General features: G+C 45.3%; 1 protein-coding gene across 1 annotated transcript in view; it reads right to left on the bottom strand.

Annotated features, from left to right (window-relative positions):
- Nucleotides 1-24,752, bottom strand: part of cyp27a3 (cytochrome P450 family 27 subfamily A member 3) — a 74,857-nt gene that overhangs the window by 24,471 nt on the left and 25,634 nt on the right. Inside the window, exons 4-6 of the mRNA XM_087989345.1 lie at nucleotides 6,564-6,761; nucleotides 2,439-2,602; nucleotides 347-513 (exon numbers count right to left, since the gene is read on the bottom strand). Coding sequence (XP_087845471.1) covers nucleotides 347-513; nucleotides 2,439-2,602; nucleotides 6,564-6,761 — 529 coding nt within the window. The remainder of the gene's footprint in view (nucleotides 1-346; nucleotides 514-2,438; nucleotides 2,603-6,563; nucleotides 6,762-24,752) is intronic.

The raw sequence follows: 24,752 nt of genomic DNA, 5'->3' as shown, positions 1-24,752 counted from the left end.
AGTCCCGAAGAAGAATTACACCTGAAACATCAACCTCCTGATGCTGCCTGACTTGCTGTGTTCCTCCAGCCTCCTGACTGTCTACATGATATTGTTGAACGGTATAGGTGGTCCAAGGGGCTGAATGGCCTCTTTGTTTTCCTATAAGGGTAAAACAGAAGGGATCCTGGTATATCTGGGATCTGATCCCCTCTCCACCCCTTCCCAATACTCAATGTGAGAAAACGTCCTTTCCACATCCCTCCCACACACAGGCCAGGGATCCCAGGGTCACTAACTCCAGAGAAGTAGCAAAAGGCAGTGAAAGGAGAGAAGCTTGGAGCAGAGCTGTCAGCCGGGACCCTACCGGAGAGTCTCTTTGGCCACTGCCTTCAAGAACGGCATGTTGGCAAAATCTTTCGCTTCGGGGATTTGGTCCCCGGGACAAACACTGGTCACTTCTTCATACAGCTGCTGTTGAATAGACGGCTCCCGAGCCAGATTGTACAGGATCCAAGAGGTCGTGTTGGAGGTCTGAAAGACAGGAGCGGGTTTGCTTCAATGGAAAGCCAGCAGAGCTTGAGGAGATGTCCTGTGCTACAGATAACAGAGTTAAGGTGAAGCTTGCCCTGTGTAACTGGGGGAAACAGAAGGGGAATTCTCCACAATCCCAGTAGGGGGAGCTATGTGCTTATAGATCAAAAACAAATCCCAAAGCCCATGAGTAGTTGAGTAGGAGATCGTGAGGACTGCAGATGCTGGAGAAACCAGAGTCGATAAAGTGTGGCGCTGGGTGAAAGTTTAAGCCCGAATCGTCGACTCTCTTGCTCCTTAGATGCTACTTGACCTGCTGTGTTTTTTCCAGCGCCACCCTTTATTGACAGTTGAGTACAATACAAAAGTTAAAAACCATACAACACCAGGTTATAGTCCAACAGGTTTAATTGGAAACACTAGCTTTTGGAGCGACGCTCCTTCATCAGGTGATAGCCCTCCACTATCACCAGATGAAGGAGCGTCGCTCTGAAAGCTAGTGCTTCCAATTAAACCTGTTGGACTATAACCTGGTGTTGTGTGATTTTTAACTTTGTCCACCCCAGTCCAACACCGGCATCTCCAAATCATGAGTACAATACAAACACAGGACTTACATCACAGAAAGAGGCCATTTGGCCCATTGTCTTGGTGTCAGCTGTCCCAATTCACTTAGTGCTTATGTCTCACTTTGTTCCCCATTTGCCTGCACACCCTTGATTTTCAGATAACTGTCCATTTTCTTTGCAATATCATGTTTACCTGTATTGAGGAAGTCACTATTATAGACCAAGGGAAAATGAGATGATAACAGGAGCAGGATCAGGACATATTGCCCCTTAAGCCCACTCAATTTACTAAATACATTGAGAGGTAATTTTCTGGCACTGCTGCACTCACCACCCCATTCTCTAAAATGCGATCTTGAATATCCTTGAGGTCAAGGTTTTTAGGGTAGAGAATGCCAGAGATTTACAACTCTCCCAATGAAGAGTCCTTCATCTCAATTACAGAGGTCCAACCTCTTATGCTGATTCCCTAGTTCTAGACCTCAACCCCAGCAAGGGGACAACATGTGCCCTGTCAAGCCCACAGAGAACAGCAAACTTCCAATTAGATCCTTGCTCATTGTTCTAAACTCCAGGGCACATCGGCCCATTCAATTCAACCTCTCCCTGTAAGACAATTCTCTCGTCCCAGGAATCAGATGAATGAAACTAGTTGCACTCCCTCCAAGGCAAGTATATCTTTGTTACTTGTGGAGACCAAAACTGTACACCAGATGCAGTTTCATCATTTGCTATCTCATTGTAGGAAGACATCTTTGCTCAATTCCAGCCCCTTTGCAATAAAAGTTGAAATAGCATTTGGCGTCCTATAGCAATAGGCGAATTTGCCGTGAATTGTAGAACCCCTGCCATGCAGATCGAGGCCATTCAGCCCATCAAGTCTGCAATGACCCTCCCAACCCAGCACTCCTACCCTAACCCTGCATTTCCCACGGCTAATCCACCTAGCTGGAACATCCATGGACACTAGGTACAATTTAGCATGGCCAACCCACTTAACCTGCACATCTTTGGATTGTGGGAGGAAACCCACACAGACACGGGGAGAATGTGCAAACTCCACACAGACAGTCGCCTGAGGCTGGGATCAAACCCAGGCAGCAGTGCTAACCACTGAGCCACCATGCCACACACTTTATGCAAAGATGTCACAAATTCCTCTGAATTCCAACACCTATAAGTCTCTCACCATTTGAAAAAGTCTGTTTCCTTCTACATTGCTGGAGTTCTTGTAACAAATCTATGAGGATGCCATTGAGAAATCCTCATTCAATTCAACAAACATGTCCCTCAGTGCGATCAAGCTTATTACAGTCAGCCAAACACACAATCACTATTAAATATCTTGGTCCTTACGGTGTCTACTGCAGCTAACAGGAGCTCACACAGACTGCCATACACATCAAAAGGAGTCATCTTGATATTGGCCAGTAGGTACGTGAGGTACTCTCCTTCCACTGCACAGCCCTTCTCAACGTGCTCCTGGATCTCCCTTATCTTCTTATTGACAAGCTTCTCAGCTGAAAGTTAAGAAAATACTGTTGACAATTAATGTGATGAGCAGAAGTTTTTAATACCCAGATTGTGAGGGGAGCAGAGTTGGTGTGCGTCTGGAACACATTGCCTAGAAGACACAAAAATCCCTTGTTTCTTTCTTTAAAACTAAATTCCTTGGACACTGTTACTGCCCAACCCTAACTGCTCTTGAACTGACTGGCCATTTCAAAAGGCACTCAAGAGTCACCCACATTGCTTTGGGTCGGGAGTCACATACAGATTTCTTTCCCTCGTGGGTATTTATGAGTTTTCACAGCAGTCAACGGATGGTTTAGGGTAAACTAACTCTCAATTACAGATCTTTATTAAACAAATTCAAATGCCGTCAGCAGCTGTAATCAGACCTGAACTCATGGCTTCAGGATGACTAGTCTAGCGACATTACCAGCACAGCACCATTTATGGGCATGTAAGCCAAACTGTTTAGACAGGTTTGCTTAACATATGAGGAACGTTTGGGACTGTACTCAATGGAGTTTAGGAGCATGAGGGGGATCTTACTGAAACGTACAGAATACTGAACGGCCTAGACATTAGGAAGATGTTTCCATTGATAGGAGAGATTAGGACCCGAGAGCACAGCCTTGGAGTAAAGGGAAGACCTTATAGAACGGAGGTAAGGAGAATCTATGGAAGTCATTGCCACAGAAGGCTGTGGAGGCCAAGTCATTGAGTATATTTAAAACTCAGATGGATAGGTTCTTGAGTATCGGGGGATCGAGGGTTATGGGGAGAAAGCAGGAGAATGGGGTTGAAACGAAACTGATCAGCCATGACTGAATGTTGGAGCACTCTCGATGGGCCGAACAGCCTAATTTCTGCTCCTATGTCTTATGGTTTATCGTCTAAATTAGGATGTGGGGGTGCCGGTGTTGAACTGGGGTGGACAAGGTCAGAAGTCACACGATGCCAGGTTATAGACCAACAGATTTATTTGAAATCACAAGCCTTCAGGCTGAACAAAGAAAATTACAGCACTGGAACAGGCTTTTCAGCCCTCCAAGCCTGTGCCGATCCAGATCCTCTGAGTAAAACTGCATTGATGTCTCTCCCACAAACTCTGTGCCTATGTGCCTCTTTACATTTCACCTGACGAAGGAGCAGCGCTCCGAATGCTTGTGCGGTCTCAAATAAACCTGATGGACTATAACCTGATGTCATGTGACTTCTGACCTAGACAAATTAAAACACACTTCTGGAGCAAGAGGGATCTGAATCTGTGTCTCCTGACCCAAAGGCAGGGACATTACCATATACGAGGCATTACCACTGTTACAGAGGTACAGGGAGTGTTGATGACTCCCCCACACTGTCTGGTTTGCTCTCTCTGGGGGAAACTGACAGCTCGGAAGGAATAGGAGTCTCAATTCACCAAGATTCCATTACGTTAGCAAGTTTTGAGAAGATTTGTAGCTCAGGTTGAGATTTTGGATGTAGGTTTGCTGTAGGTTTGGAATTTTCAGCATTGCTTCGCCTGAGGCCCACTGAAGATGTTAACTAATAAGGTGACGAAACATCTGGAAATGAACCTTCCAGCTCAGCGAGCAAACCTACATCCAATTCCATTGTGTAAAATCTCAGTGTGATCATATCAGCAGTGTCATCTTTTTGACAGGTCGCTGTTCGGATTACAGTCAATGGAGTTCAAATAATGAGGGGTGGATCTCATAGAAACGTATAAAGATCTAACAGGATCAGACAGGGTAAACACAGGAAGGATGTTACTGATGACAGGGGAGTGTCATAGTCTAAAAACACAGGACAAGCCCCTGAGGTGAGGAGAAACATTTTCACCCAGAGAGTGGGGAGCCTGCGGAATTCTCTGACACAGAAAGGGGTTGAAGTCAAACATTGAATGTTTTCAAGGTGTTAGATATAGTTCTTCGGGGGCTAAAGGGATCAAAGGGTACGGGGAAAAAGTGGGAACAGGGGGCTGAGTTAGATGATCAGCCCTGAACGCATTGAATAGCAGAGCAAGCTCGAAGGGCCGAATCGCCGACTCCTACTTTCAACGTGAACACTGCAGAGTGACATCTCACTGCTGTGATGCCATGTGTGTGCATGGTAGGATGCTCCCTCTGCTGGTGGTGCTCGCAACTAATACACCCTGAATAAAAAACGTGGGCATACATTTCAGTCACCATAATGTAGAAAACTGGAAGGTGTGATTAGACTGGCTTCTGCCCAGCTAGCACGAGTGATGATGGACTGAATGGCTGCTGTATTTCTATAAAACCTTTCTATGCTTCTGTTTTTACAATTCCCTTTACTGTCTCGTTCGGGGGGGGGGGGGGATCCGTTTGGCTCTCTGCATGTTGCCCCAGCAAGGTTTCTGGATGCATTCCAACACTAAGAAATACCAAAGTTCCGAAATAAACAGGGAGGATGCTAAGGAATCTCTGCAGGTCTGGCAGCACAACAGCATGACAGGAGTTGGAGCTGGAGTTGGCCATTCAGCCCCTCAGGCCTGCCCTCACACCCTCTAAGACCAAAACCAGGTCTCAATTCCTCTTTCGAGCCAATCCTTGATTCCTCAATATTTCTAAAATCAATTAATCTCCTCATTAAATAGTCTTCACAACTCTCCAGGGTAGAGAATTACAGATGTTCAGTATTCTCTGGATGATGACTTTCCTTTGTATCTCCGTTTTAAATGAGTATCCCCTTATTCTGAAATTATGTCCCCGAGCCTGAGATCCCCCCATTAGCAGAAACACCTTCACAGCGTTGACCCTGTCAAGCCCCTTCAGAGTCTTGTCTGTGAGTTCTGAAGAAGTGTGGTATCAGACTCAAAATGGTAACTGTGTTCCTCTCTCCACAAATAGTCATAGAGATGTACAATCCAGAAACAGACCCTTCGATCCAACTCGTCCATGCCAACCAGATATCCTAAATTAATCTAGTCCCATTTACCAGCATTTGGCCAAAATCATTCTAAACCTTTCCTATTCATGTACCATCCAGATGCCTTTCAAATTATAATTGTAATTATAGTTCATAATTATAAAGCTGTAATTATACCAGCCTCCACCACTTCCTCTGGCAGCTCACTCCATACATGCACCAATCTCTGCATGAAACATTTGCCCCATAGGTTGCTTTTAAGTCTTTCCCCTCTCACCTTAAACCTATGCCCTCTAGTTTTGGACTCCCCTACCCTGGGAAAAAAGACTTTGTCTGCTTACCCTATCCATGCCCTTCATGATTTTATAAACTTCTATAAAGTCACCCCCCAACCCCCCCCCCAGCCTCTGACACTCCAGGGAAAACAGCCCCAGCCTGTTCAGCCTCTCCCTGTAACTCAAACCTTCCAACCCTGGCAACAATCCTTGTAAATCTTTCCTGAAACCTTTCACGTTCACAACATTTTCTTACAGCAGGGAGACCAGAATTGAACATGTATTCCAAAAGCAGCCTAACCAATACCCTGCACGGCTGCAACATAGCATTTCAACTCCTGGACTCAATGCACTGATCAATAAAAGCAAGCGTACCATATGCCTTCTTCACCACCCTGTCAACCTGCGACTCCGCTGTCAATGACCTGTGAGCCTGCACCCCAAGGTCTCTTTGTTTGGCAACATTCCCCACGGCCCTACCATTAAGTGTTCACGCCCTGCCCTGATTTGCCTTTCCAAAATACAGCATCTCACATTTATCTAAATTAAACTCTTACCTAGTACTCCTCGACACATCAGCCCGTCTGATCAAAGTCCCACAACCTTCTTCGCTGTCCAGCACACCACCTGCGAACTCACGAACAATATTTCTCGTACTCACATCTAAATCATTTACATAAATAACAAAAGGCACTTGATCCAGCACAAGACCTACTGCGTTTCTCCTGTTTGTAGTTGTAACACATTGTTACAGGTTGGAACAAAAGTCTCACAAATAATGCGACTTCAAATAATTTGGCCTTACTGATGTAAAAGATGTAGTCCCACGCTGCTACAAATCGTTTCCACTGCGGTATATAGGGCCACAAAGCTTTTGGAAAGAAGACAATAATCGCGGAGAGGCGGAACATTTCAAACACGGCCTTGATGAATTTATCCGTTTCCTCGGGAACCTTTTCTTCCAGGCACCCCATCCTCGTTTCAAACAGTATTGTGCAGATTGCTGGGAAAAAGCAAACCAGAAAAAAAAACCTGTCAACTGATTGCTGCAGAGCGAGAATATTTGATTTGATTTGATTTGATTTACAATTGTCACATGTACCGAGGTACAGTGAAAAGTTTTGCTTTGCGTGCATTACAGGCAGACAATACCATACAAAGTGCACTAGGATAATAGAACAGAGAAAGGAATCCAGCAGCAAAGCAGCTACACAAAGAGCCAGATCAACCCTTACATTTAAAATTTGAGAGGCCCATTCAGATTTGACTACTGCAAACAGTTTCCATATCCTTATCTGAGGAAAGATATACTGCCATTGGAACATAGGAATAGGGTAGGCCATTCTGCCCATCTTACCTGCCCATTTACAGTACGATCAGGGCTGATCAATCACTTCAATGTCTTTTATTCACCCTCATCCCTGTGACCCAGTATGCTGCTGATCATCAGAAATTTATCGATCGAATGTGGTGCTGGAAAAGCACAGCATCCAAGGAGCAGGAAAAGGGGCACTTTGGGCAAAGGCCCTTCATCAGCAATCCGCCCAAAGCATCAATTCCCCTGCTTGTCAGATGCTGCCTGATCTGCTGTGCCACACTCTCGACTCTAAGCTCCAGCATCTACAGTTCTCACTTCCTCTTAGAAATTTATCAATGTCTATCTTAAATGTACACAAAGACTGAGCCTTCACAGCCCACTGTGGTATGGAATTCCAAAGGTTTAAAAGCCCTTAAGTAAAATTATTGGCGGTATGTTGATCCCATTATCTTATGATGAGGTGATCTCATAGTCATAGAGATGTGCAGCATGGAAACAGACCTTTCGGTCCAACCCGTCCATGCCGACCAGATATCCCAACCCAATCTAGTCCCACCTGGCCAGCACCCGGCCCATATCACCCCAAACCCTTCCTATTCATATACCCATTCAAATGCCTCTTAAATGTTGCAATTGTACCAGCCTCCATCACTTCCTCTGGCAGCTCATTCCACACATGTACCACCCTCTGTGTGAAAAAGTTGCCTATGGTCTCTTTTATATCTTTCCCCTCTCATCCTAAACCTATGCCCTCTAGTTCTGGACTCCCTGGCCCCAGGGAAAAGACTCTGCCTATTTACCCTATCCATGACCCTCATGATTTTATAAACCTCTATAAAGTCATCCCTCAGCTTCTGACACTCCAGGGAAAACAGCCCCAGACTGTTCAGCCTCTCCCTATAACTCAAATCCTCCAACCTTGGCAACATCCTTGTAAATCTTTTCTGAACCCTTTCAAGTTTCACAACATCCTTCCGATAAGAGGGAGATCAGAATTGCACACAATATTCCAACATTGGCCTAATCAATGTCCTGTACAGCAGCAACATGATCTTCCAACTCCTGTACTCAATACTCTGACCAATAAAAGAAAGCATATCAAACGCCTTCTTCACTATCCTATCTACCTGCAACTCCAATTTCAAGGAGCTATGAACCTGCACTCCAAGGTCTCTTTGTTCAGCAACACACTCCCTAGGACCTTACCATTAAATGTATAATTCCTGCTAAGATTTGCTTTCCCAAAATGCAGCACCTCGTAATTATCTGAATTAAACTCCATCTGCCACTTCTCAGCCCATTGGCCCATCTGGTCAAAATCCTGTTGTAATCTGAGGTAACCTTCTTCTCTGTCCACTACACCTCCAATTTTGATGTCATCTGCAAACTTACCTCTTATGCTCACATCCATTGAAACATATAAGATTCCGAGGGGGGTTTGGTGGGATAGATGATAATGGAGCATTCCCTCTTATGGGGGAAGCTAGAATAGGAGCTACAGTTTCAAAATAAGGGATCTCCCACTGAAGACTTATTTTAAGTGTTATGGACCAGGCCAGACCCCTCAAAACGATTCAAGATGGGAGCCCAGATCCTAACGTTTCTGTCTGAGTGCCAATTTCTGAAGTTGACCTCTGTCTCTTTTTCTTTATTTCTACTCGGGCCTTTCGTTCTTTTTCTCTTTCCTCTCCTTTTAATTGTAATTCAAACAGTTTTCAAACAATCCCTTTTCCTTTTGCCTCTAACACAAAAGCTGCTTCATTCTCAGTTGAACTTTAGCATCTCTTAAGATTCTGGTGGTGTTTCCAGCAAATTTAAATGCTGAGCCATTGCTCTAATTATCTCTCTTTTTCTTACGGACGAAGGTAACTCCAACCCAAGCTTGCCAGCCAATTCCGACAGCTTTTCTTTGTTCACCTTTTGTAAAGCCCCCAAACTCACTTCTTCCACTCCCTAGAAAACTCTTAGTGACTGAAAGAACCATTACTACACCAAGCACTATGTAAACCAACTGAATCCAACACCCAGGACAAAAGAATCTAACACCTACCACTTGCTGCCTTTGAGTCCAACAATCCTAATCCCAAATTGGACCAATCAAACAGATCCGCACAGAAGCCAGAAATAGGTTATGGACCAGGCCAGACCCCCTCAAAACATTTCAAGGATGTAGCCCAGACCTTAACCCTTCTCAGTGTTTTAGATTAGATTACTTACAGTGTGGAAACAGGCCCTTCAGCCCAACAACTCCACCAAAGAGCAACCCACCCAGACCCTTAACACTACAGGCAATTTAGCATGGCCAATTCGCCTGACCTGCACATTTTTGGACTGTGGGAGGAAACTCACACAGACACGCGGAGAATGTGCAAACTCCACACAGACAGTTACCCGAGGGCAGGAATTGAACCTGGGTCTCTGCTGCTGTGAGGCAGCAGTGCTAACCACTGTACCACCGTGCCACCCCACGCAGGTATAAAGTGGATACTCCAGGAGTGGTGCAGCTGACCCAACCATTCAGTTTTAAACAAACCAGGACTTATTTACAGACTACCAAATGAATCACAAATAAAAGAGAACTGCAGTTAGAATAACTTATCTTATCTGAAAAGCCAAGCAACTCCATCGTAACTTATGATGCTGTTCCAAATACTTTCCATCTCCCCATAATCACCCCACTCGGCAAAAATAAAGGTAAAATCAAACATAGGCTCTTACAAGAGAGCTGTCAGACAGAGAGACAGAGAGAGAGAGAGAGAGAGAGAGAGAGAGAGAATTAGCCAGAAAACCTTTGTTGAATCTGGGAACCTCTTCCCCTCCAGCAGTTTCCTTTGACCAGCAGCTCCAGACAGACTGCTTGCAAAAACCTAACCCAAAACTGAAAGAAAACTCTGACCTGGGAGAACTAGCCACTCTCCTTTCACTGTACGAGGCCTTTTTAAATAGGTATTTTCTGATATACTGGAACCTCTGCCTTTACAACCACTCCCCCCCCCCCCGCCCCCCCAAATAAAACCAAGGGCAAAATAACCTTGTTAAAGGAAAAACATTATCACATAATTTACTCATGGGAATGAAGGCATCAGACTAGCGTTTATTGCCTGTCCCTAGTTGCCCTTGAGAAGATGGTGGTGAGCTGCCTTCTTGAACCGCTGCAGTCCATGTGCTGTAGGTAGACCCTCGGAAAGGGTGTTCCAGGATATTGACCCAGTTACAATGAAGGAACAGCCATATATTTCCAAGTCAGGATGGTGAGTGGCTTTGAGGGGAATTTGCAAGTGATGGTGTTCCCATGTATCTGCTACCCTTATTCTACCAGATAGAAATGGTCGTGGGTTTGGAAGGTGCTGACTAAGAATATTTGGTGAATTTCTGCAGTGCATCTTGTAGATGGTACACACTGCTGTTACTAAGCGTTGGTGGTGGAGGGAGTGGATGCAATGAATGTGGTGCCAATCAAGTGGGCTGCTTTGTCCTGGATGGTGTCAAGCTTTTTGAGTGCTATGGGAGCTGCACCCATCCAGGCAAGCAGGGAGTATTCCATCACACTCCTGACTTGTGCCTTGTAGATGGTGGACAGGCTTTGAGTCAGGAGGTGAGTTATTCCTAACCTCTGGCTTGTTCTCGTAGTCACTGTGTTGATGTGGCAAGTCCAGTTGAGTTTCTGGTCAATGGTTAAACCCCATGAAGTTGATCATGGGGGATGTATTGGTGAAAATACCATTGAATGTCAAGAGATGGTGGTTAGATTTTCTCTTATTGGGGATGAGGCAGCATCTGAGGAGCAGGAAAACCGACGTATTGGACAACAGGATTTCTGATGAAGGGTTTTTGCCCGAAAAGTCAATTTTCCTGCTCCTCCGATGCTGCCTGACCTGCTGTGTTATGCCAGCACCACAGTTTTGACTCCAATCTCCAGCATTTGCAGTGTTCACTTTCGTCTTATTGGAGATGGTAAGCCTGTCATTGGTGTAGTGTGAATGTTACTGAGGAGATGAATTTCTTCTCTTCAAGGCTTACATTTATGGAATTTTCCAGCAAAGAGAGCAGTGAAGTTGAACTTTTTTTTTGATCTACACAGGAGTCAAAGGTTATGTGGGGAAGTGCAGCTAAGGCCACAATCAGATCATGATCTTGTTAAATGGCAGGCTCAATGGAGCGAATGGCCTAATCCTGATCCTATTTCCCATGATCTTAACACTTCACTGTTTGTAGAAGCTTGCTGTGTGCCAACGCATGCCATGTTTTCTTCATTACAACAGTGACTACGCTTCACTTTGGCACGTCCTGCAGCTGTGGATGTGTCACAGAAAAGTTTAAAGCAAGTAATGACCATAGTGAAACCCACTATGAAACCTGGGTTACTAGCCCAGGGGCAATCCCACTGTGCCACTGTCTCCCTAAGGCAAGGTGAGTGATTTTTCATTTTAGTTCAGGGGCAACACTGGAAAATTGAATTGAGGAATGAATCACAAAAGAAATGCCCTTCAGTCTGGAAGTCTGAACAATGCTGTGTACTTGTAGCTTGCAATTGTAGGTGGCATTGTGGTTTAGCAGTTAGCACCTCAGCCTCCCAGAACCAGGAATTCATGTTAAATCCCACCCTTGGGTGCTTGGCTGTGTGGAGCTTGCACGTTCTCCACATCTCCTTTTCCCCAAGTGCTCAGGCTCCTCCTTGAGTCCAAAGGTGTATGGGATTGTCCATGGGATTTACAGGGAGTTTACAACAAAACTTGTACGACATTGGACTTCAGTAATTTTGGACACGTATGCAAATAGGAACAATGTAAATATTGTTTATGCAAACATCATTGAACAAGTGAAAGAGGGCACTGAGTAGAGCTTTTACCTTCACTGTGTTGCACTTGCTCCATATGAACAAGCACTAGGAGAGATTCCTCCAAAACAAGGAGTGAGAAAAGTAATCAGAGAATACTCAAGAGGCTGATCTGGTTACTCCACATTCCTGTCAACCTCTACTTGTTTTACAAGAATCTCATCTTCTCTGCCTTAAAGATATTCAAGGAACACTGCTTCCACTCTTCAGGAAAAGAGTTCAAATGGTCAGGGAACAAAATGCACCTCATCTCTGTTTTTAACAAGCAACCTCAGATTTTTAAGTAGTGACCCCGAGATTAGATTAGATTAGATTACATTCCCTACAGTGTGGAAAGAGGCTCTTTGGCCCAACAAGTCCATACCAACCCTCCGAAGAGCAACCCACTCCCCCACACTTACCCCTGACTAATGCACCTAACCCTATGGGCAATTCAGCATGGCCAATTCATCTGACCTGCACATCTTTGGACTGTGAGAGGAAAACGGAGTTTTTGATTTTCACATTAAAGAAAACTTCCTCATCACACCGACTCTGTCAAGACCCCTCAGGATCTTATGTTATTACAACTTTATCACAATTATGCAGCATTTCCGGGAGGGTTTTTCCCTGCCTGGTTTATGTTCTGGAGGCACAAGGCTGAAAAAAATAACAAATCTTTTTATTAATAGCTTCTGTCTCACTAAGGAGACCTCAGGCCAATCCACATCCAGCAATCTGCTCTGAAAACCTTGCTCACATTTTGACAGCTGTGCCAAAGTGGACAGCAGCAGGTGAGACAATCCATAATTTATTCCAATTAAACTGAATTGGTCCTAACTCTCAATAACCTTTTGCTAAGATATGGGATCTGGAAACTCACCTTCACCAACACAACTTTGCTCTCCTTGGGTCACACTCGATTGGTGTATCAAGCTTAATTGAAGTGGGTCACTGGTTTTGAGACGTATTGCTTAACAAGCAAACAGACTGACAGTGCAAAATCCCCATTTCCTTCACCCACCATCAGTGGCAGAGACTTTAAGAATCGTCACACTATGGAAGGAGGCCATTCAGCCCCATACCAAACTTCCAAAGAACATCCCACCTAGTTCCAGTCCTCCAAACCCACAGCCAATCAATCTAATTGGTACATCTTTGGATAGTGGGAAGAAACCAGAGCACCCTGAGGAAGCCCACAGGGGGAATGTGCAAACTCCACATAGACAGTCACCCATGGCTGGAATTGAACCTGGGTCCCATGAGGCAGCAGTGCTAATCGCTGAGCCACCATGCTGCCTACAGTTACAGGTTACACGTTGTGGGAGATTTGCTATAAACCATGTCAGCCATCTTGTCACATATTCAAAGCCTGGAAACCATTTTGATTCTCATACTAGTGTCTGCTTCATTAAGCTTGTACTTTCCCAGGGTCAGTGAGATGGTGGACCTTACAGCTGGACTAGCGCCTGATAGCGAACTTTTTCCCAGATGGGAATGTTCTTCTTTTACAAGAGATGATTGTTATAGAACATAGAACATAGAAAAGTACAGCACAGAACAGGCCCTTTGGCCCATGATGATGTGCTGAGGTTTAATCCTAATGTAAAATACAGTAACTTAACCTACGCACCCCACAACTCATTGCTCTCCATGTGCCTGTCCAGCAGTTGCTGAAATGTCCCTAATGGTGAAGTGCTGGATGTCTTGAAACGCATAAAGGTGGATAAATGCCCAGGACCTGATAAGGTGTACCCCAGAACTCTGTGGGAAGCTAGAGAAGTGATTGCTGGGCCTCATGCTGAGATATTTGTATCATCGATAGTCACAGATGAGGCGCCGGAAGACTGGAGGTTTTCTAATGTGGTGCCACTGTTTAAGAAAGGTGGTAAGGTCAAGCCAGGGAATTATAGGCCAGTGAGCCTGACGTCGGTGGTGGGCAAGTTGTTGGAGGGAATCCTGAGGGACAGGATGTGCATGTATTTGGAAAGGCAAGGACTGATTAGGGATAGTCAACATGGCTTTGTGCGTGGGAAATCATGTCTCACAACTTCATTGAGTTTTTTGAAGAAGTAACAAAGAGGATTGATGAGGGCAGAGCAGTAGATGTGATCTATATGGACTTCAGTAAGGCGTTTGATAAAGTTCCCCATGGGGGACTGGTTAGCAAGGTTAGATCTCACGCAGGAGAAAGTGAAGACTGCAGATGCTGGAGATCAGAGCTGAAAATGTGTTGCTGGAAAAGTGCAGATCAGGCAGCATCCAAGGAGCAGGAGAATCGACGTTTCGGGCATGAGCCCTTCTTTAGGAATGCGGAAAGTGTGCCAAGCAGGCTAAGATAAAAGGTAGGGAGGAGGGACTTGGGGGAGGGGCGTTGGAAATGCGATAGGTGGAAGGAGGTTAAGGTGAGAGTGATAGGCCGGAGTGGGGTGGGGGCGGAGAGGTCAGGAAGAAGATTGCAGGTTAGGAAGGTGGTGCTGAGTCCAAGGGTTGGGCCTAAGAAAAGGTCGGGGGGAGGGGAAATAAGGAAGCTGGAGAAATCCGAGTTCATCCCTTGTGGTTGGAGGGTTCCTAGGCGGAAGATGAGTCGCTCTTCCTCCAGCCGTCATGTTGTTATGGTCTGGCGATGGAGGAGTCCAAGGACCTGCATGTCCTTGGTGGAGTGGGAGGGGGAGTTGAAGTGTTGAGCCACGGGGTGGTTGGGTTGGTTGGTGCAGGTGTCCCAGAAGTGTTCTCTGAAACGTTCCGCAAGTAGGCGGCCTGTCTCCCCAATATAGAGGAAGCCACATCGGGTGCAGCGGATGCAGTAAATGATGTGTATGGAGGTGCAGGTGAATTTGTGGCGGATACAGAAGGATCCCTTGGGGCCTTGGAGGGAAGTAAAGGGGGAGGTGTGGGCGCAAGTTTTGCATTTCTTGCGATTGCAGGGGAAGGTGCCGGGAGTGGAGATTGGGTTGGTGGGGGGTGTGGACCTGACGAGGGAGTCACGGAGGGAGTGGTCTTTTCGGAACGCTGAGAGGGGAGGGGAGGGAAATATATCCCTGGTGGTGGGGTCCATTTGGAGGTGGCGGAAATGATGACGGATGATACGATATATATGGAGATTGGTGGGGTGGTAGGTGAGGACCAGTGGGGTTCTGTCCTCGTGGCGATTGGAGGGGTGGGGCTCATGGGCGGAGGAGCGGGAAGTGGAGGAGATGCGGTGGAGAGTGTTATCGATCACGTCTGGGGGGAAATTGCGGTCATTGAAGAAGAAGGCCATCTGGGTTGTTCCGTATTGGTACTGGTCCTCCTTGGAGCAGATGCGGCGGAGACAAAGGAATTGGGAATATGGGATGGCGTTTTTTCAGGGGGCAGAGTGGGAGGAGGTGTAGTCTAGGTAGCTGTGGGAGTTGGTCATTTTATAGTAAATGTCCGTGTTGATTCGGTCGCCCGAGATAGAAATGGAGAGCTCTAGGAAGGGGAGGGAGGAGTCCGAGACGGTCCAGGTAAATTTGAGGTTGGGGTGGAAGGTGTTGGTAAAGTGAAATAACTGTTCAACCACCTCGTGGGAGCACGAGGCAGCGCCGATACAGTCATCGATGTAGCGGAGGAAAAGGTGGGTGTGGTGCCAGTGTAGCTGCGGAAGATGGACTGTTCCACATATCCTACGAAGAGGCAGGCATTGTGGGGCCCATGCGGGTGCCCATGGCTCATGCAATACAGAGAGAACTAGCCATTTGGATACAGAACTGGCTCAAAGGTAGAAGACAGAGGGTGGTGGTGGTGGAGGGTTGTTTTTCAGATTGGAGGCCTGTGACCAGTGGAGTGCTACAAGGATCAGTGCTGGGCCCTCTACTTTTTGTCATTTACATAAATGATTTGGATGCGAACATAAGAGGTACAGTTAGTAAGTTTGCAGATGACACCAAAATTGGAGGTGTAGTGGACAGCGAAGAAGGTTACCTCAGATTACAACATTAACTGGTCCAGCTGGGCCAATGGGCTGAGAAGTGGCAAATGGAGTTTAATTCAGATAAATGCAAGGTGCTGCATTTTGGGAAAGCAAATCTTAGCAAGACTTATACACTTGGTCAAGATGGTCAGATCCTAGGGAGTGTTGCTGAACAAAGAGACCTTGGAGTGCAGGTTCATAGCTCCTTGAAAGTGGAGTCGCAGGTAGATAGGATAGTGAAGAAGGCATTTGGTATGCTTTCCTTTATTGGTCAGAGTATTGAGTACAGGAGTTGGGAGGTCATTTTGAGGCTGTACAGGACATTGGTTAGACCACTGTTGGAATATTGCACGCAATTCTGGTCTCCTTCCTATCAGAAAGACTTTGTGAAACTTGAAAGGGTTCAGAAAAGATTTACAAGGATGTTGCCAGGGTTGGAGGATTTGAGCTATAGGGAGAGGCTGATCAGGCTGCGGCTGTTTTCCCTGGAGCGTCGAAGGCTGATGGGTGACCTCATAGAGGTTTACAAAATTATGAGGGGCATGGATAGGATAAACAGGCAAAGTCTTTTCTCTGGGGTTGGGGAGTCCAGAACTAGAGGGCATAGGTTAAGGGTGAGAGCGGAAAGATATAAAAGAGACCTAAGGGGCAACTTTTCACACAGAGGGTGGTACTGATGAAGGGCTTTTGCCCGAAACGTCGATTTTACTGCTCCTCGGATACTGCCTGAACTGCTGTGCTCTTCCAGCACCACTAATCCAGAATCTATGAAATGAGTGTTATTACAAACACCTCTGATCCAATAATGCCCTTTCGTGAAGGGAAATCAGCCACTGCATGATTTCAAAACCAGAATAATGGTGTTGACTGACATGACCATAGCAAGCCACTCAGTTTATGAGCGATTTGTGTTTGGTAGCAAATGCTGGCCCTGTTAGCAATGACCACTGCCCATGAAAAAATAAAGTAAAATCCTGGTGGGATTTATCTGATTCTGCAATCTATTTCTAACATTTCTACATCATAAGTTATTAAGATTTTCGGAGTGATGTATAAAAGTGCCCTTCCTTTGAGTTCCATTAATAAGACATAGGAGCAGAGGTCACCTGAGTCTACTCCACCTTTTAATGAGATCTGGCTTTTCCCTCTTAACCCTTGCTTCACTTAATGATTAATATCGGTCTATTTCAGCCCTGAATGTACTTCATAACCCAGCCTCAGCAGCCCTCTGTGGTAAAGAATTCCACAGCTTCACTTCCTCCTCATCTGTGTCTTAAATGGGTGATCCCTTATTCTGAAATTGTGCCCCTCTGACTCTCCCACAAGGTGAAGATTTATGATTCATGGACAAGGACTTCCAGATTCCTCTGTAGAATCATAGAATTTTACAACATAGACTGAGGCCATCCAGTTCATTGTGTCTGTACTGGCTTCTGAAAGAGTGACTCAGCTGGTCTCAATCTCCAGCCCTATCTCCATAGCCTTCTAAATTCATCACTTTCAAATATATCCAGCTCTCTTTTGGAATCCGCAGGGGATTCCCAATCCGGATCCCTGAATGAAGATGCTTCTCCTCATCTCACTCCTAGCTCTCTTGCCAACAATCGTGAAAACGTGACCCCTAGTTACTGATATACCAACTAATGGAAACAGAATGTCCATCGTCAACTATTGCAGACACAGTCTCGCAGCTATGTCTTTAAGGACCCGACCAGCTCGATCAGTAGCATTGCTTCTGAGCCACTCGATGATGGGAATTGAATTCCCTCATCCAGGTATATTCTGTGTCCTTCCACACTCGCACCTCCGCCAAGTGGCATTCAACATGACGCAAGACTGATTTAACAGTCAAGGGTGTTGGAGGATAATCAGCAGGATGCCTCCTTGCCACATTTAACCTAATATAATGAGACCTCACGGGATCAAGGATTCCATGCACGACTCCCTCTGGATTGTATGCCATGGTGCTGCCACCTCTGCCAGTTTGGATAGGACATTCTCAGGGATGGTAGTGGGGGAGTCTGGGACGTGCGTAGCGTACGGTTCTGTCAGTCTGACTAGGTTTAGCTACTGACACAAGTAGATACTAGTAAGGAGGATTTTGCAGTGTTGACAAGGCTGTGCTTGTTGTTGTGGTTCCCAGTGCCTGAGTCAACTGGACTTTGCAGCATTTGCAAATGACTGAGCGCCTTGTATTTCGAGGAATTAAGAATGAACTCCACTTCTGTGCATTCAGTGCAGTCACATCATGAATTGTTATGACAATTACTGAGGACTAGCATTACAGTTCATGTTTATTAACTGGATTGAAATTCCACTAGTTGCCATGGTGGGATCTGCATGGGTCCCCTCACAGTAATTTCCTGGGGTTCTAGATTATACACTGCCTTCCGTGTCTGAGCTAACACTGAACCAAGTCAAAACAACCTTCAGTAACACCCTAAAGGAATTTGCTTTGGATTCAAATAATGAATACATGCCTGTGAGAGCACAGGTTGGGCTCCCTGTATTGACTAAACATTGACTGGTTGAACAACGGCTGCAAGGGCACTGCACTGTTCAGATAATAATTACCTTCCCCCTATTTCAAAAGCTGCAGCTCTAAGGAATGATATCAGGGATATGTTAATCTCCTCCCATGCTGTATAATCGCTTTCTTCTCTTTTATTGTGCTCTAATCCCCTCCTTATTCATGTGGCAGGAAATGCAGGGCACAGTGGAATGCAGGAAATGCTGACTTGATATGATCGGGAGTATGAAATTTCCTTGTATTGGAAAGAATGTGGAGAGACCAAATAAACTCAAGGATAACAATCTGAAGAGGTGCAGAAGCAGTGGGGCTTGGGGCAAACACGTCTCTGTAGATCACAGGGCAAGCTGGGAAAATAGTTGAAAATGCACAAGGGGTTCCTATGCATTATAAACAGAGGCAAAGAATACCAACATGAGGAAGTTATGGTGAATCTTTATGAAACACTGTTCACAACTGACCTCAAATGGAACTGTGACCTATTCTGAGCAGTGCACTTTAAGAAGCGTGTGCAACTATTGGACAGAGCACAGAAAGGATTTATTGACATGGTTCCAAAGATGACAGGAAGTGGTAGTGCAGTGGTATTGACATTTAGGAGGTAAACCATGAGGTACAAGAGACTTAATGGCCTTTAACTCCTTAGCTTGCCTGGTCTTTTTCCACCAATGTCAGCTATTGTGTTTGCTACATCTCTCTCATCCCTCCCCCCATCTTCAGCGCCTTATATATTTAGTATTTAGAAATCATGTAGAATTAGTCGTCAACACACGGTGGCACAGTGGTTAGCACTGCTGCCTCACAGCGCCAGAGACCCGGGTTCAATTCCCGCCTCAGGCGACTCTGTGTGGAGTTTGCACATTCTCCCCGTGCCTGTGTGGGTGCGCTCCGGTTTCCTCCCACAATCCAAAAGTGTGCAGGTTAGGTGAATTGGCCATGCTAAATTGCCCATAGTGTCAGGTGAAGGGGTAAATATAGAGGAATGGGTCTGGGTGGGTTGCACTTCGGCGGGTCAGTGTGGACTTGCTGGGCCAAAGGGCCCGTTTCCACACTGTAAGTAATCTAATCTAAACACAAAGACTGATGCAAAGTATTTATTCAACTCCTCGCCCATTTCCTGGATCCCTATTTATTTTCCCCAATCTCACTCTCTAAGACGCCAATGCTCATTGACTTCTCTCTTCCTTTTTATACATTTAAACCAGCTCGTACTATTTGTTTTTATATTATTTGTTAGTTTGAACTCAGTTCATTTTCTCCTTCTTTATTTTGCTGGCTTTTAAAAAGTCCCCACTCCTCTAATTGACCAATAAAATCATATTACAATACCTGGGGTGCAAAATACACCAGGAGATAGAAAACATAGAACATAGAACATAGAACACTACAGCACAGAACAGGCCCTTCGGCCCACGATGTTGTGCCGAACATTTGTCCTAGCTTAAGCACCCATCCATGTATCTATCCAATTGCCGCTTAAAGGTCACCAATGATTCTGACTCTGCCACTCCCACAGGCAGTGCATTCCATGCCTCCACCACTCTCTGGTTAAAGAACCTACCCCTGACATCCCCCCTATACCTTCCACCCTTCACCTTAAATTTATGTCCCCTTGTAACACTCTGTTGTACCCGGGGAAAAAGTCTCTGACTGTCTACTCTATCTCTTCCTCTGATCATCTTATAAACCTCTATCAAGTCACCCCTCATCCTTCTCCGTTCCAATGAGAAAAGGCCTAGCACTCTCAACCTATCCTCGTACGACCTATTCTCCATTCCAGGCAACATCCTGGTAAATCTTCTCTGCACCCTCTCCAAAGCTTCCACATCTTTCCTAAAGTGAGGCGACCAGAACTGCACACAGTACTCCAAATGTGGCCTTACCAAGGTCCTAACAGCTGCAACATCACCTCACGACTCTTGAATTCAATCCCTCTGCTAATGAACGCTAATACACCATAGGCCTTCTTACAAGCTCTATCCACCTGAGTGGCAACTTTCAAAGATCTATGAACAAAGACCCCAAGATCCCTCTGCTCCTCCACCTCACTAAGAACCCTACCCTTAACCCTGTATTCCGCATTCTTATTTGTCCTTCCAAAATGGACAACCTCACAAGTGACAGGTTTGAACTCCATCTGCCACTTCCCAGCCCAGCTCTGCATCATATCTAAGTCTCTTTGCAGCCGACAACAGCCCTCCTCACTATCCACAACTCCACCAATCTTCGTATCATCTGCAAATTTACTGACCCACCCTTTGACTCCCTCTTCCAAGTCATTAATAAAAATTACAAACAGCAGAGGACCCAGAACTGATTCCTGCGGAACTCCACTTGTATCTGGGCTCCAGGCTGAATATTTACCATGTACCACCACTCTCTGACTTCGACCGGTTAGCCAGTTCTCTATCCAACTGGCCAAACTTCCCACTATCCCATGCTTCCTGACTTTCCACATAAGCCCACCATGGGGAACCTTATCAAATGCCTTACTAAAATCCATGTACACTACATCCACTGCTCTACCCCATGTAGGATGTGTAGGAAAGGCAAAGTTACAGTGATCATAGTGGAGCCCATTAGGGAACAGGCAATTTAGTGGTGTGCAATGAGGGAGACTTGATAAGAGAGTTTAAGGTGAAGGAACCCTTGGGAGGCAGTGATCATAATATGATTCAATTTACTCTGCAATTTGAGAAGAAGAAGACAGAATCAGACTAGAATCAGATGTTATCTGCCTGGACTTCAAGAAGGCCTTTCACAAGGTGCAGCATAGGAGGCTACTGAGTCAGACAAGAGCCCATGGTGTCAGAGGCAAGGTGCTAGCATTGATAGACGTTTGACTGTTTGGCAGGAAGCAGAGAGAGGGGAATAAAAGAGTCCTTCTCAAGATGGCAGCTGGTGATAAGTGGCGTTCTGCAAGGCTCAGTGTTGGGAGAACTTTTCACTTTATACATTAACAATCTAGATGAAGGAACCGAGGGCATTCTGGCTATGTTTGCAGACGATACAAAGATAGGCAGAGGGACAGGTAGCATTAAAGAGGCAGGAGGCTGCAGAAGGATTTGGATAGGTTAAGAGAGTGAGCAAAGAAGTGGCAGATGGAGTACAATGTGGGAAAGTGTGAGGTCATGCACCTTTGTCAGAAGAATAAAGGCATGGACTATTTTCCAAATGGGGAGAAAATTCAGAATACTGAAGTGCAAAAAGACTTGGGAGTTCTAGTCCAGGATTCTCTCAAGGTAAACTTGCAGGTTGAGTCAGTAGTTAGGAAAGCAAATGCAATGATGGCATTTATTTTGAGAGGACTTGAATATAAAAGCAGGGATGTACTTCTGAGGCTCTACAAGGCTCTGGTCAGACCAAATCTGGAGTATTATATGCAGTTTGGGCCCCATATCTCAGGAGGGATGTACTGGCCCTGGAGCGTGTTCAGAGGAGGTTCATGAGAATGGTCCCAGGAATGAAAAGCTTAACACATGAGGAATGTTTGAGGACTCTGGGTTTATACTGGATGGAGTTTAGAAGAATGTGGGGGGATCTAATTGAAACTTAAACAATAATAAATGGTGTGGAGAGAGTAGATGTTGGGAAGATGTTTCCATTGGTAGGAGAGAATAGGACCCGAGGGCACAGCCTGAGAGTAAAGAGAAGACCTTTTAGAAGCGATAAAGAGAAACTTCTTCAGCCAGAGAGTGGGGAATCTGTGGAATTAATTGCCACAGATGGCTGTGAAGGCCAGGTCATTGAGTGTATTTAAGACTGAGATAGACAAGTTCTTGAGTATGAAAGGGATCAAGTGGGAGAATGGGGTTGAGAAATATATCAGCCATGATTGAATGGTGGAGCAGACCTGATGGGCTGAATGGCCTCATTTCTGCTCATACAGCTGTCTAGCACAGAAAGAAACCCTTCAGTACAACTTGTCCATGCTGACCAGATATCCTAAATTAATCTAGTCCCATTTGCCAGCATTTGGCCTATATCCCTCTAAACCCTTCCTATTCATATACTCATCCAGATGCCTTTTAAATATTGTCGTTGTACCAGCCTCCACCACTTCCTCTGGCAGCTCATTCCATACATGCACCACCCTCTATGTAAAAACGTAGCCCCTTAGGTCCCTTTTAAATCTTTCCCCTCTCACCCTAAACCTATGCCCTCTAGTTTTGGACTCCCCTATTCTGGGAAAAAGATATTGTCTATTTACGCTATCCTTGCCCCTCATGATTTTATAAACCTCTATAAGGTCACCCCTCAGAGTCCATTGCTCCAGGGAAAACAGCCCCAGCCCGTTCAGCCTCTCCCTACAGCTCAAATCCTCCAACTCTGGCAACATTCTTGTCAATCTTTTCTGCACCCTTTCAAGTTTCACAACATCTTTCCTATAGCAGGGAGACCAGAATTACATGTATATTCCAATAGGGGCCTAAGCAATATAGCCACAACATGACATCCTAATGCCTACGCCTAATGCACTGACCAATAGAAGTACATGTACCAGCAGGTTCATAGTTCCTTGAAAATGGAGTTGCAGGTAGATAGGATAGTGAAGAAGGCGTTTGGTATGCTTTCCTTTATTGGTCAGAATATTGAGTACAGGAGTTGGGAGGTCAAGTCTCAACAAATCTACAACTCCACCGCAGCTCAGACATTGGGATTACACAGGCTTTGCACATCATGTGTTTGATATATGCAACAATCGTCCTCTTGTCCCTACAGTGACGACACTTCAAAAATACTTCATGAGATGTTAACTACTACAATTCATATTTGTAGGTCCTTTAATGCACATAAAAAGCCCCAGAGTGCTTCCACAAAAGCACTTAAAGACAGATGACACTGAGCCATATGTTGAAATATGAGGTCAGGTGACCCAGGGTTTAGACACAGTGGTAGCTTTTAAGGAGTGTCTTAAAGGAGGTGCATGAGATAGAATCATAGAATCTATCTCATTTGGTTGGATTTTCGATGTATGGGGGAGGTGAGGAAAAGTGACGAGAGGACATGCTGATGTGAAAAAGTGAAGCATTTGTTATTTTAACCAAATTGTCGGGACACAGGCAAGTTTAACGCAAAATTGAGACCATTCCCAACAAAAGTGGGTTTTCTAGTCACGGTATCTAGTGCCAGTACTGAAGGTGTTTGGCAGTCCTTTTTCTGTAATCTCCCCTGGGCACATCCTGTCAGATGTTCCTTTAATTTTGAACCCTGATGTGTGCCTGATTTTGATTGCTGCACTGTTGGCAGCTGTGCCTTTAATCGTGTAGGCCTCGGGGCCTGCAATGCTGCCCCCTAACCTGTCTGGTATAGATTTAGGATCGTTTTTTTTGTCAGTGCAGACCTGACAGGCTGAAGGGCCTCTTTGTACTGTACGATTCTATGATTCTATCTCATGCACCTCCTTTAAGACACTCCTTAAAAGCTACCACTGTGTCTAAACCCTGGGTCACCTGACCTCATATTTCAACATATGGCTCAGTGTCATCTGTCTTTAAGTGCTTTTGTGGAAGCACTCTGGGGCTTTTTATGTGCATTAAAGGACCTACAAATATGAATTGTAGTAGTTAACATCTCATGAAGTATTTTTGAAGTGTCGTCACTGTAGGGACAAGAGGACGATTGTTGCATATATCAAACACATGATGTGCAAAGCCTGTGTAATCCCAATGTCTGAGCTGCGGTGGAGTTGTAGATTTGTTGAGACTTGACCTCCCAACTCCTGTACTCAATATTCTGACCAATAAAGGAAAGCATACCAAACGCCTTCTTCACTATCCTATCTACCTGCAACTCCATTTTCAAGGAACTATGAACCTGCTGGTACATGTACTTCTATTGGTCAGTGCATTAGGCGTAGGCATTAGGATGTCATGTTGTGGCTATATTGCTTAGGCCCCTATTGGAATATACATGTAATTCTGGTCTCCCTGCTATAGGAAAGATGTTGTGAAACTTGAAAGGGTGCAGAAAAGATTGACAAGAATGTTGCCAGAGTTGGAGGATTTGAGCTGTAGGGAGAGGCTGAACGGGCTGGGGCTGTTTTCCCTGGAGCAATGGACTCTGAGGGGTGACCTTATAGAGGTTTATAAAATCATGAGGGGCAAGGATAGCGTAAATAGACAATATCTTTTTCCCAGAATAGGGGAGTCCAAAACTAGAGGGCATAGGTTTAGGGTGAGAGGGGAAAGATTTAAAAGGGACCTAAGGGGCTACGTTTTTACATAGAGGGTGGTGCATGTATGGAATGAGCTGCCAGAGGAAGTGGTGGAGGCTGGTACAACGACAATATTTAAAAGGCATCTGGATGAGTATATGAATAGGAAGGGTTTAGAGGGATATAGGCCAAATGCTGGCAAATGGGACTAGATTAATTTAGGATATCTGGTCAGCATG

This window comes from Chiloscyllium plagiosum, unplaced genomic scaffold, assembly GCF_037043375.1.
Source record: "Chiloscyllium plagiosum isolate Xiang-an unplaced genomic scaffold, Cpla_swu_hap1 HiC_scaffold_7, whole genome shotgun sequence".
NCBI classification, from domain to species: Eukaryota; Metazoa; Chordata; class Chondrichthyes; order Orectolobiformes; family Hemiscylliidae; genus Chiloscyllium; species Chiloscyllium plagiosum.
Note: the sequence above shows the minus strand (reverse complement) of the source record. Positions and strands in the feature narration are given on the sequence as shown.